Source organism: Periophthalmus magnuspinnatus, chromosome 5 (genome assembly GCF_009829125.3).
Source record: "Periophthalmus magnuspinnatus isolate fPerMag1 chromosome 5, fPerMag1.2.pri, whole genome shotgun sequence".
Taxonomy (NCBI): Eukaryota; Metazoa; Chordata; class Actinopteri; order Gobiiformes; family Gobiidae; genus Periophthalmus; species Periophthalmus magnuspinnatus.
The window spans coordinates 26,647,762-26,661,479 of record NC_047130.1 but is presented as its reverse complement, the minus strand read 5'-3'; the positions used below and the strand labels follow the sequence as shown (position 1 = coordinate 26,661,479).

Sequence of the window (13,718 nt, the reverse complement as noted above, 5' to 3'; positions counted from 1 at the left end):
AGCCAACAGCCCGACCGCACGTGAACGGGGATCGGACAAGCGTTTCACCACTTTAAGAGCACTCAGCGTCTCGTAAACGAAGGCTGGAGACAAGCTGATGAATTAACTTTGTACCTCACATCAAGTCGTAGCAATTTGAGGTTTGAAAATGCAGTATCCTGTTGTCTTGTTCGGGAGCCAACACTTAAAATAAAAGGTTTAAGAGGCCGTCATTTGGGTCACGTTTGCAAAACTTTAAGTAGAATCTTGTAAGGTGTTTTCTGTCAGTGCAGCACTACATCAAACTGGTATCTTGATTTACTAAAGTGAAGGTAAATAATTCTGAGAGGATTATAAAACACTCAGCCAGATGAGGACCTGCCTTAAACGTACACTGAAAGACACTGTAAAAGTTGCCTTAAACGTACACTGAAAGACACTATAAAAGTTGCCTTAAACGTACACTGAAAGACACTATAAAAGTTGCCTTAAACGTACACTGAAAGACACTGTAAAAGTTGTCAACATGCTCATCTCAGGACCCTTTTCTGTCCTTTCCTGAGAGTCCGTTGCTTCATCGTTCACTTTACCTGCGTAGAACTCCTTAAACCTTCTGACTTTATGTGTCAGACTCTCCTTTTTGAGAGAAACGAACATTCATTCTTACAATCCTTACTAAACATTTATTCGTGGACAAAACACAAATCTCCTCAAACTTCATCACTTTCCGTAAATCACACACTTAATGCTGAAAGTAGAGTACGTAAACATGTGACGAGACAAAGAGCTAATACTGCTGCTGTATTATTACTTCTGACGCTTGATGCAGGATTTTCATTACCACATTACGTAACTTTTCGACGAGCATCCACCACCTGCTCGTCCTTATAGATGTCGTTGTTTTTCCTGATTTCCATGATTACATGTTGCTGGATGCAGTAGATTTCATGAGAGGATGTGCTAAAAAATGACTCTGACTATGTTCAAATCCAGGCTAAACCGGTTCTGTTTAGCTGTGCACATGACTTATTTATTCTGCACTCTTCTCTTTTAATATTAATTGTAGGATGATGATTATTTATGCTTCATTTGTCAAAGCACACTGAATTATTTTGTGTGTGAACTGTGCTTCTATACAAATAAACTCGCCTTGTCTTTTCTTTTAATGAGTTATTAGTATTTCCAGAGGGTTAAAGGGGAAAAAGAGTCCGAATAGCAGTTTTCAGAGATGTAGAGCCCATAAAAATCAGGTCGTGTGCTGTAGATCTTGTGGGCAGGTGACTGTTAAAAATACTTGGAGTCAGATGATGCACGGTTCCCACTCGTATTCAGAGCTGTGGAGGAGAGAGGTGTCTTTGTCATCCTCTCTCCCATCTGCTGCACTGCTGCAGAGTAAACCCCGCGCTCTCACGGCCAATCAGAGCCACAGAACCGCAGGGAGGGGGAGGGACTTACGGCGCAAGGGGCGGGACTGTCAGTGAAGGGGAGGGCAGCTCAGCCAATGGGAAAGAAGCAGAGGTGTTCGTGATTTTTTGAGTGCCCTTGCCTCAGAGCTGGAGTGAGGAGAGAGCGGAGGAGAGGCTGGTTCTCTTCAGCAGGTGCAGAGGATCTTTTTACAAACATCAAGAACAAACCAGAAGATCAGATGTGCCACTGCTCTGAAGGATATAAAGTCAAGCCTCTGCACACCTGAAGTTTTATTATTTTTTATTTTCCTCCACTGTTATCTGTCCTTGAATCTTGAACTATCTGCCATCACGTCTGGATTCTGAAGCTCGGATCATTCGCTTCGGCAGCTGCGGTGACGACATGGAAACAGGGAGCCCCAGGAAGATCCAGTTCACTATGCCCCTCCTGGACACGCACCTGGACCCCGAGGCAGCGGAGCAGGTGAGCGGGGGGTCCTGGGATCCTGGGAGGGAAGGAGGCAGCTCGTAGTAGGAGGATCAGAGGATGTTTGTCCTGTCAATGTCAGAAAAAAGTTATTATTATAAACCTACTGCTCATGTTATAATGAAATAGGCTGTAACAAGGCACTTATCCAGATGAATCAAATTTATGTGCAGTTTTTTTAGTTCTTTTTTAACATTATTTTAAAAGGAAATGCTGACTTTCATGTTGTAGGTCACGTTACTGTAATAAACTTTGAATTGTGCAATGAATTCGATGGCTAAAGTAATGTCAAATATTTGTTTTCTGTTTTTTTCTGTTTATTTTTCATCATTCATCTTCTTTACGCCCCCTACTGGTGGTGATCGTTACTAAGATTCTCATGTGTCTCTGTACATTTTAATGGACATAGCGACTGTGTTTTATTCATATATTTACAAGGCTGTTAAAGGCAAAACACATTTATTTCATGTTCTGTCTGTGTTTTTATGGCTTAATCTTGTCCAGATCTCAAGACGCCTCTGATTTATTTCATGACATAAGAGTAAAAAAGTACCACAGACTGCAGAGGACGTACAGTAGAGCTAAAGCCTGTCCCATGTTCACATTTGTATCAATATAACATGAAGAGGGCAGGTCATCCATAATGAATAAGTCTTGAGTAACCAGCAAAACTAAATGAGACTTGGCTCTTTCTCTCTCGTCTCTCGTCTCTTTTCTCCCTTTTTCTCCCTGAGTGTTTCTGCAAAGCTCAATAAGAGTGTCATATTTTTGGAGAGCCCATTCTCAGGTGTGGGACGTGCCGTTGGACTGGTACGTCCGGGGCTGTTTGGGGACAGAGTCGGGCTAACGCTGAATTAGCTGCTCATTAGGAAACATCCTGTGTTTTCCTCGTGAAAGGACCGGGGCCAAACGCGGCTTCACTGCTCAATCCGACTCCGTCAAATTGAGTCGTCTGTGCCAATAACTCAAGCTCTGCGCTCGTTTCTCCTGGAATGTATCACAGTATGGCTTTAAACGGATCTGTTTCCATGGAGACAAGCAGCAGACCAACACCACGAGGCCAAATTACAGGTTGGATCTGTGGAAAGTTGAGTCTGATGACAGTGAGAATCCATGTTTATCAAGTGGGTTTTTGATTCTGTGATGGAATAAAAAGCAAAATGGATCAGTTAAATGTCACGCGGGCACTAAAAAAAACAGAAAAGTTACACAGTGCACCTTTAGAATGTTAATGATGATGCTGTTTTGCTTGTTTAGTCCAGGTAAAATTCATTTGCGATTCGAGTTTGCGCCGTGTAAGTGTGAAGGAAGTGACTGCAGACGAGGTAAAGTTGAAAGAAGTTTATTTGATCAGACGAATTAAGTTGTAAACAGCAGCACATGTGGTACATTTCAAGGGAGTTTTTCCAGTATTTACAGCCTGAGAAAGGTACTATCTAAAGACGCTGGTCATTTTACATACTGTCTGTACAAGGTCATAAATGGATAGACCGTTAGCTGTTTGCAGGAAGGTAGAATATGTCACTAAAAGATGCTGCAGTCACCGAAAAGATGGATTAAAAGACCTTTGTTCAACCTGAAGATGAAGAGCTGTGTCGCAGTAACAGGTTCCAGCGCAAACATCTTAAAATGTGTCGCATTTTTTTACTGAGAAACACGTTCACTTCAACGTTTGTGAAGGTTTAAGAGGAAGCAAATCAAACAAAAATCACGCTTTTCACTCCAGTTTCAATCCAAAACACGCAGCAAAGGTAAAATCCTCCAGCAAAGTCGTCCTGAGGAAGCTGAGCAACAAGATAAACAAAGACGGTCCCACTGTGTCCGAAGAGACGCCGCAGGGTCACTGAAGGATGTAGGTCAAATGTAGAGGTCAAATTACAATAAAGTTTACCTTCTTGAGAAAGTTTAAAGTTCTGAGAGAAAATAAAACCAACACAAGACTCAAATCATGACCAGTTTAGTGATTCTGTTGGTTTTTCACGTCTTAAGTCGGACACTGTGTTAAAAGGAAACTGAGCTGTGGAAGTTGAGCAGATGGAAATGAAAAAGGCTTTTGTGTTGAAAAAAAAAACAGTTATATTAGATGATTACAACCACAACAAACTGGACATTTGTAAGAAAGGGTTAATGCCTGTGTGTGTGTGTGTGTGTGTGTGTGTAAACGTGCTGTGTTTGCGTGCATCTTGAGAACAGCACTTCAGGGCGCTTCACCCACGGCTCAGTAATCTTTGCATCCTGACACTCCCATGGAGAAGCAGGCTCTGTGGAGACCTGCACGTCAGTCAAAACAAGCTCCCGGAGGCCTGACCCGCTACAAAAGCACAAACACACAGCACCTTTAGTCATCTCATTATAAAGCAGCAGCTCGTACAAACAACCACGCCACCCCCTGCTGCCACTATACTGGTAAAAATGTAAATTATTTATAGAAATACTGCAGCTTCCACCCACTCTCCCAAAATAGATGCTGGAATCGTGAAGAAATGTGAGTATTTCTCCATGTCCGAGGTCTTTTGGTGCATAGTTGCTAACTTTAGACATCATCTTTTCTTATATTTCACAAAGTATGATCCATTTATCTCCGTAATAAACTGTCTCACCTGCCACAAGCCTCACTGCACATTTCAGAGCTCAAGGACGTTCTGACAGCATCAACATGAAAACACTTGTTAAACCTGTGCAGGGATGAACACAGGAAACGGAAGAAACATTTCATTTACAATACAACATCTAAGATCTAAAAACCTAATTTAAATAGATTTTCACAGCTTAAATCTGCCTGAACATATATTTTTAAACATTTAAAAGATGATTATTGGTTCATTAATGACTTTACCCTTGAGCTTTAGTCAACTCCAGGAAGGAAAAGTGAAGTGAAACTAAATCGTAAAGAATGTCGAGGTCGAGTGAAACCTTTGCCGTCGTTTAATGACTCGTTTCGACATCCCATCGAGCTGGATCCATCAAAGCATCTGGAGTATTATCAAACACAGCGGGCCGAGGTCAAAGACAGACGGTGAGACGGAGAACGCTGTCTCCGTTCAACACTTGGACTTCTAATGGGAGAAGACTCAAATGAGATAAAAGAGCCGCTGCGTTTCCTTTTATTCTCTGATTGTTAGATGATTTATGGTGGCTGCTTTCGGATGTTAGAGGATGGTAATAACTCACATGGCGGCGACGAGAATGTGAGCTGCTTTGGTGCTGTGACAAATTCTTATTTTAGAGGTGGATTATAGAACTTTTCTGGGTTTGTCATTTCTTTGTTTCATGAAGATGTTGCTGTTTTTTGCCTGGAGTTTTCCACAAAATGTCATTAAACCTTATCTTCCTTAACGTCTTTTTTCAAGTGCAGGTGGTTTTATTGCGCCAAAAATACCTTGAAAAGCATCTTCAGATCTGATTTGTTGAGTTAAATTTAATGTGAAACGCTGGAACATTTCAGGCAAAGGAATAACAGTTCCGTTGGAAACATAAAGAGGACGAACCCTTCCCAAGAAACGTTTGCAGAACTTTAATGAGCAGCGAAATGTCTTCACTCCTTCAACGTTTTGTCCGATTGACTAGATTCAACTTTGGCTTTTACTTTATTCCACCTTTTAATCTGTTTTGAGGAGAGTTTGTGTGATCTCTGAGTCGTCCAGGGTCAATAAAAGGTTGATTTCCGTGAGCTGGGCAGTGTTTTTTTAGCATTTAGACTGAAAACTTCTCAATCTTCCACTTCTCTTTCTTATATCTGCTCGTTTTCTGTCCCTGTTCGCTTCATTTTTAAACCACTGCCCTCATTTCTGCGTCGCTAATCGTCGCTCAGCGTGTCTTGTACATTTTCAGTTCAGGAATGTCCCAATGTCAAATGTTAACGTCATATTTGTCCACGTTGGAGTCGCCAGTCTCTGTTTGTATCTCGTCTTATAAACCGGTTATAGAAAAGCTATTGCCGTGCGTAAACTTGTCATAACTTAATTTAACAGCTCAAATAGACGACGCGTTACATTAAACAGGTCGAAGAACAAAATAAACTCCAGGGCGTTCATTCCGCATTGTCGTGGGCTTAGTTATCTGCGTCCTACAGGATCATGAGGCACGCTCGGCTCGTCCAACCTCCCACCACTTTGAGCCGGTTGACGTCTGTTGCCTGCAGTTCTGCTTCTGTATTCTCTGTGGTGTTTGTGCGAGAGGACGGTCTGGTCACTGCCTCGGTCCACAGTCCAGAGAGAATACTGTATGTGAGGCTAATCAGGTCCACACAGGCGCAGCTCTGGCTTTAATGTAGGCCAAGGGCTGGTGTTCGCACGGCCAACTGCAAAGGACAAAAGACAAAAAAACCAAAACGGTGTGTGCTCATGTCTAAAAGCGGGTGACTTGTGTGGCTTTCTTAAAGACTCAAACTGTGAGTAAAGACGTAATTTAGCTTTTTGTTTGGGTACGTAGGCGTCCAAACAGTCAGGTTTTTATTTATTTTTTCATTTGCATTCAGTAAACCGTTAATATCCGTACACGTGAGCTGAAAAGGCGGCAGAATCCAACATTTATTCTTGCTTTTTGAGTCTAGAAGAGCAACAGCACGTGTTTTAGTTACGTTCCAACCTTTTTTTTCCCCTGTCTCTTTATCACCACTGCCTCTCTATTCTATCAAAACACTGTACGACTGACCTCTTTGTGAGAAAATGTTATTTATTTCATCGCTTTGGACCATGTTATCGCGCAAAAACTATGCAAAACGGCGCAAACGGACGAGCAAACCCGCTGTGAGTGAGACAACGTGAAGTCAGCACAACACTTAGTTTGAAAAGACAGACTTGTTCTTTCTTTTCGCCGCCTTCTTGCCCTTCTTGCATAGTCACTTTTTGTTCAGAATGGCAGATGAGACTCTCAGTGTGAGCCTCATCTTTCATTAGACGAAGTTAGTGCAGATTTTCATCACTTCTCTGCGGCGTTACAGGTGGAGCGTGGAGAGTAAGACTTTCACGGCGGCGTTCACGTTGCGTCAGCTGCTCTGGAGATGTGCGTGTAGTGGGTTTACGTGGGAGTAGACACCGACACAGGAAGTACAGTATTACATATTATCAAGTTTAATACATTACTACAGAAAAATCACAGAAAATTATAACTTTCAAACGACTTTATGCGACTGACACAAGAACCGCGAAGCAACACAATCCCAGAAAATCCGTTTTTTTAGTGAATCTGAAAGTAAAAATGTGGGAACCATTAAAGAAACAGCACAATAAAATGTTTTAGACGAACTTCCTTTGGTCAGAATGTTTTATCTGTCCAACGTGGGACTTTGTGGAAAAGTCTCTAACCCTGACACGCACAGTTCTGTTAAAGCTCAAATGAAAAAACAAATATGCATCATCTAAAGTGACAAAGTGATTTGAACTTTTCTATTGAGACATATTTTTTCATGTTTTGGTAAAATATGAAGGGGGTGGGTGTAAAATGTAAATAATGGGGTCTGTGCAACATTTTGTATTGTGCAGCAATGGGAACTGTGCAACTTTTATTTTGACCCCAGCCCTTGGAACAACAGATGGAAATGATCCTTTGGCGATAAACCAGTGTGTTTAAGTTAATGACTTCACTGTCTGTTAGAAGAGAACAGCACTGCATTAAGTTTATCTATAAGGGACGACTTCAAAAACTGCCAGAAAACCTCACCTGTTTGTTAATTATTGATACCGGAACATTTAACACCAGATCACACGACTGCATAAGACTAAAGACGAGCTGCACCAGAACTGACACGGGAACGAGGCTTTTAGCTGCTTTGCTTCACAAAAATGGAATATGCTCCAAGGCAACGCAAAACTGGACACGTTGGTGACACAATCGCAATTTAATAATCTGATAACAAACTTTTACACACACACCTGCTCTTGGTATTGATGTTTGATATGGACTTATTTGTTTTGATTGTTTTTTCGGTTTGTGTTGTACTTTAAACAGGACGAACATGAAAAAGAGAGTCCAGGCGTCTCTTTGGGTCCCCCCTGTATAAATAAAGATGAATAAATAAATAAATAAATAAAATGAACAGACATGACATGACCGACATTAACATGCACTGCCCCAAACAAATAAATAAACTTGTCATAACGAAGATTGATCAGATAGTCGAGAGCGCGGTTGTTTGCAGTGGTCCTGGAGTAGATCGTCGTGGGCGGTGGGGTCAGAGACGAGGTGAGCTGGGTCAGAAGGTGTGAGGTTCGTACTGGTCGTAGAGAGCTGGGTCGGAGACAGAGGAGCTGAGCGGGTCCAGGGAGCGAAATCTGACGAGGAGCAAAAAACATCCAACTTAGAAATGAGCAGCAAAATGCAAAAAAAACAAGAGACTGAGCCAAACAGAGCTGTACCAGTGTGGATACGAGGACGATCTAGCTTAGATCTTGTCAAAACTAAATAAAAATTAAAGTTGATCGATAGATACTGAAACAATCTACATCTTACACGCTATTAGATAAGTTTAATACTACGTAAAAATAAAAAAAAACTGGTTCAAAGAAAACACCGAGCCTGATAAAAATACATATTGTTCATTTATCAAGTCACGTATTGAACAGTAAGTCAAACTGAGCTCCACCTCCACTCTCCAAAAACACTGTTATTGTTTTCATTTTTGTGACTCGACCTCGTCTTTTATTGATTTCGTAACCACAAGGCTCCAAATATCCCAGAATACACTTGATTTTGAACTCAGCGGCACAGAGAGAGAGGCCTGTAATATAAAGGAGTGTTTTTTTTTTTATCATCAGGACTCATTCAAAGAGCTGCTTCAAAGAGGAAAAGGCTCCAGGCTCCAGTCGTCTGTGCATCCTGGAGAATCTGTGGATCGGAGCTGCTGGGATTGTTTGAACCTTATTGCACTGCTCTATGACCTTTGAACTCAGATAATTAGACGTTATAATTGTGCGTGGGTGTGTGCTGCTGTGGCATTTCATTTATTTATTTATTTTTTAACGAGGTATCCAGTTCACTTTATGCACATTTCACATTTTATTTATTTGTTTTAAGTTCAAAAAGGAGTGGGAAGAAGAAAACGTCTTAAATCCCATCCCTGTCTTCCATTAGAACTTAAATTAAAGGCTTTGTACCTTTCTGCACAATCACTTTACGTCAGAGGCGTCAAACTCATTTTCACCGAGGGCCACAGCAGCAAAATGGCCGCCATCAAGGGCCAGATGTGACTGTGGCAGGATAAATGTCACTAAATGTAAAATAACTTTTAAACTTGTTAAATAACTGTTTCTGTGTTTATTATTTATTCAAGTTGTAAATATTACGTGTCTGTGTAACTGTAAATTTCCTGATAAACTGACATTTTTAAAAGTGTGTATTTCGTCAGAACCATCAGCTCTGCTTCAAAAACAGACTTTTTTAGCCTTTTAATTATTGGACAGTTTGTTGTTTTTCTTGCAGTCTAACTTTTTCATACTTAGCTCCGTGTTTTGTGTCAAAATGTCAACGTAGATTGGACCGACCGCGCCTCATAACACAAAAAACATACCGATTTTCTCCTTAAAGCACAAACTTTATTCATCTTTAGCGTCTTTCCTGAAACTTCCTTCCACGCCCACAATTTTCCTCTTCCTGAACAATTTGGGATGATTATTTGCAAATATTTCTCAGTGTCACTTGTTGGGAAAATCTCATTCGTTTATTGTCAGTGCAAACATTAAAGCATCCATCCATCCATTTTCTTCCGCTTATCCGGGGCCGGGTCGCGGGGGCAGCAGTCTAAGCAGGGACTCCCAGACTTCCCTCACCCCGGACACGTCCTCCAGCTCCTCCGGTGGGACCCCAAGGCGTTCCCAGGCCAGCCGAGAGACATAGTCCCTCCAGCGTGTCCTGGGTCTTCCCCGGGGCCTCCTCCCGGTGGGACATGCCCAGAACACCTCAATAGGGAGGCGTCCAGGAGGCATCCTGAGCAGATGCCCAAGCCACCTCAGCTGGTTCCTCTCAACGTGTAGGAGCAGCGGCTCTACTCCGAGCTCCTCCCGTGTGACCGAGCTCCTCACCCTATCCCTAAGGGTGCGCCCGGCCACTCTGCGGAGGAAGCCCATTTCAGCCGCTTGTATCCGCGATCTTGTCCTTTCGGTCATGACCCAGAGCTCATGACCATAGGTGAGGGTAGGAACGTAGATTGACCGGTAAATCGAGAGCTTCGCCTTCCGGCTCAGCTCCTTCTTTACCACAGCGACCGCATCACTGCAGATGCTGCACCGATCCGCCTGTCAATCTCACGCTCCATCCTTCCCTCACTCGTGAACAAGACCCCGAGATACTTGAACTCCTCCACTTGGGGCAGAGACTCACCACCCACCCGGAGAGAGCAAACCACCTTTTTCCGGTCGAGAACCATGGCCTCGGATTTGGAGGAGCTGATTCTCATCCCAGCCGCTTCACACTCGGCTGCAAACCGCCCCAGTGCCTGCTGCAGGTCCTGGCTCGAAGAAGCCATCAGGACAACATCATCTGCAAACAGCAGAGATGAAATCCTGTGGTTCCCAAACCAGGCCCCCTCCGGCCCCTGGCTGCGCCTAGAAATTCTGTCCATAAATATAATGAACAGAACCGGTGACAAAGGGCAGCCCTGGCGGAGTCCAACATGCACTGGGAACAGGTCTGACTTACTGCCGGCAATGCGAACACAGCTCCTGCTCCGGTCATACAGGGACCGGACAGCCCTTAGCAAAGAGCCCCGGACCCCATACTCCCAGAGCACCCCCCAAAGGACACCACGAGGGACACGGTCGAATGCCTTCTCCAGATCCACAAAACACATGTGGACTGGTTGGGCATACTCCCATGAGCCCTCGAGGACCCGATGGAGAGTATAGAGCTGGTCCAGTGTTCCACGACCAGGACGAAAACCACACTGCTCCTCCTGAATCCGAGGTTCGACTATCGGTCGGATTCTCCTCTCCAGTACCCTGGAATAGACCTTACCGGGAAGGCTGAGGAGTGTGATTCCCCTGTAATTGGAACACACCCTCCGGTCCCCCTTCTTATACAGAGGGACCACCACCCCGGTCTGCCATTCCACAGGTACTGTCCCCGACTGCCACGCGATGTTGCAGAGACGTGTCAGCCAAGACAGTCCCACAACATCCAGAGACTTGAGGTACTCAGGACGGATCTCGTCCACCCCCGGAGCCTTGCCACCGAGGAGCTTGCCAACCACCTCAGTGACTTCAGCCAGGGTGATGGACGAGTCCGCCTCTGGGTCCCCAGTTTCTGCTTCCTCCTCGGAAGACGTGACAGTGGGATTGAGGAGATCCTCAAAGTATTCCTTCCACCGCCCGACAACATCCCCAGTCGAGGTCAGCAGCTCTCCACCCGCACTGTAAACACTGTTGGTGAAGCACTGCTTTCCCCTCCTGAGGCGTCGGACGGTTTGCCAGAATCTCTTTGAGGCCGTCCGATAGTCCTCCTCCATGGCCTCCCCGAACTCCTCCCAACCCCGAGTTTTTGCCTCTGTGACTGCCCGAGCCGCGGCACGCTTGGCCCGTCGGTACTCATCAGCTGCCTCAGGAGTCCCACGAGCCAACAAGGCTCGATAGGACTCCTTCTTCAGCTTGACGGCATCCCTTACTTCCGGTGTCCACCACCGGGTTCGGGGATTGCCGCCGCGACAAGCACCACAGACCTTACGACCACAGCTACGAGCAGCCGCATCGACAATAGAGGTGGAGAACATGGCCCACTCGGAGTCCATGTCTCCAACCTCCCCCGGGATCAGGGAGAAGCTCTCCCAGAGGTGGGAGTTGAAGACCCCCCTGACAGAGGGCTCCGCCAGACGTTCCCAGCAGACCCTCACAATGCGCTTGGGCCTGCCAGGTCTGTCCGGCTTCCTCCTCCGCCAGCGGATCCAACTCACCACCAGGTGGTGATCAGTTGACAGCTCAGCCCCTCTCTTCACCCGAGTGTCCAAGACACGCGGTCGGAGGTCAGATGACACGACAACAAAGTCGATCATCGACCTCCGACCTAGAGTGTCCTGGTGCCACGTGCACCGATGGACACCCTTGTGCTCGAACATGGTGTTTGTTATGGACAAGCTATGACTAGCACAGAAGTCCAATAACAAAACACCGCTCGGGTTCAGATCGGGGAGGCCGTTCCTCCCAATCACGCCCCTCCAAGTGTCACTGTCGTTACCCACATGGGCGTTGAAGTCCCCCAGGAGAACAACGGAGTCCCCGGTTGGTGCACTGTCTAGTACCCCTCCCAGGGACTCCAAGAAGGCCGGGTACTCTGCACTGCCGTTTGGCCCGTAGGCCGACACAACAGTGAGAGACCTGTCCCCGACCCGAAGGCGCAGGGACGCGACCCTCTCGTTCACCGGAGTGAACCCCAACACGCAGCGGCTGAGCTGTGGGGCAATGAGCAAGCCCACACCAGCTCGCCGCCGCTCCCCGCGGGCAACGCCAGAGAAATGGAGAGTCCAACCCCTCTCAAGAAGTTGGGTTCCAGAGCCCAAGCTGTGCGTGGAGGTGAGGCCGACTATATCTAGCCCGTAACGCTCAACCTCCCGCACAAGCTCAGGCTCCTTCCCCCCCAGCGAGGTGACATTCCATGTCCCCAGAGCTAGTCTCCATGTCCGGAGATCCGGTCATCGAGGTCCCCGCCTTCGACTGCTGCCCGGATCTCTCCGCACCCGCCCCTCATGGCTCCTCCCGCAGGTGGTGGGTCCACGGGAGGACGGCCCCACGTCGTTTCTTCGGGCTGGGCCCGACCGGGCCCCGTGGGGAAAGGCCCGGCCACCAGGCGCTCGCTGCCGAGCACCCACCCCAGGCCTGGCTCCAGGGTGGGGCCCCGGTAACGCCAGTCCGGGCGACGTAACTGGCCTCGTTGTTTCTCTATTCATGATGGGCTTCTGAACCGCTCTTAGTCAGACCCGTCTCCCAGGACCTGTTTGCCATGGGTGACCCTACCAGGGGCATGAAGCCCCCGACAACATAGCTCCCAGGATCATTCGGGTACTCAAACCCCTCCACCACGTTAAGGTGGCGGTTCGGGGAGGGGAACATTAAAGCAGCATAGACTCATTTTAAAATGACAGTCAAGTCTTAATTTACCTTCTCACGGCCACATAAAGTGACGTGGCGGGCCGCATTTGGCCCCCGGGCCTTGAGTTTGACATATGTGATTTACGTGGACAAAAACTCCACGTCCTTCTATGTTACGGAGTGAATGAAAATATAACATGATGATGATGTTGGCTGATGTTTTACTGAATATACTGAAATATAAATGCTAAATATTGAATAAAATTTCGACCGTTTTGTCTGTATTTTTTGCCAGATCAGAAGACGCAGACCCACACCAGCGACTTTAGTGGCGTCCAGCGACCAGTCGTCCCCGGGTAAGATCCTCACACTCACAATGTTTGAGTTTGTACAGAAAAGAAACTTGTACATCTGATATTTGTGAGAGTTTTGTTGTATATTATGTCAGTTTTAATCTATGACATTTTTATCTCCTTGATTTTTGAGACGAGAAAGGTTTTGCTTTTGAAAATGTTTAAGTAGCTGCAAACACAATATTGTAGTGATATAAAAAAGAGGAAAATGTGTGTAGCTTACGAGAGAAACTGAAACGTATAAACAAATACAACTACAGACATCGATAAACTCTGCACTTTTTTATTTATTCACTACAGAAATCATGTTTGTTTCATTCAGTTATGACACGACTCAATATAAAAGGCGTCACTACTAAACTAAACTAAACTATTGGAGGATTTGTCACCTGCTCAGTCACTTTACACACGGATGACGTTGGATTTATCTGGATTGACTTTTCCCACAACCTGTTTCAGTTCAGTTTATTTTTGTAAAGCT

The 13,718-nt window shown here is 45.6% G+C and overlaps 1 protein-coding gene across 1 annotated transcript in view; it reads left to right on the top strand.

Annotated features, from left to right (window-relative positions):
• The first annotated feature begins 1,528 nt into the window (after nucleotides 1-1,528).
• Nucleotides 1,529-13,718, top strand: part of LOC117371587 (protein phosphatase 1 regulatory subunit 1A-like) — a 26,866-nt gene continuing 14,676 nt past the window's right edge. Inside the window, exons 1-2 of the mRNA XM_055221938.1 lie at nucleotides 1,529-1,869; nucleotides 13,180-13,240. Coding sequence (XP_055077913.1) covers nucleotides 1,789-1,869; nucleotides 13,180-13,240 — 142 coding nt within the window. The 5' untranslated portion in view covers nucleotides 1,529-1,788. The remainder of the gene's footprint in view (nucleotides 1,870-13,179; nucleotides 13,241-13,718) is intronic.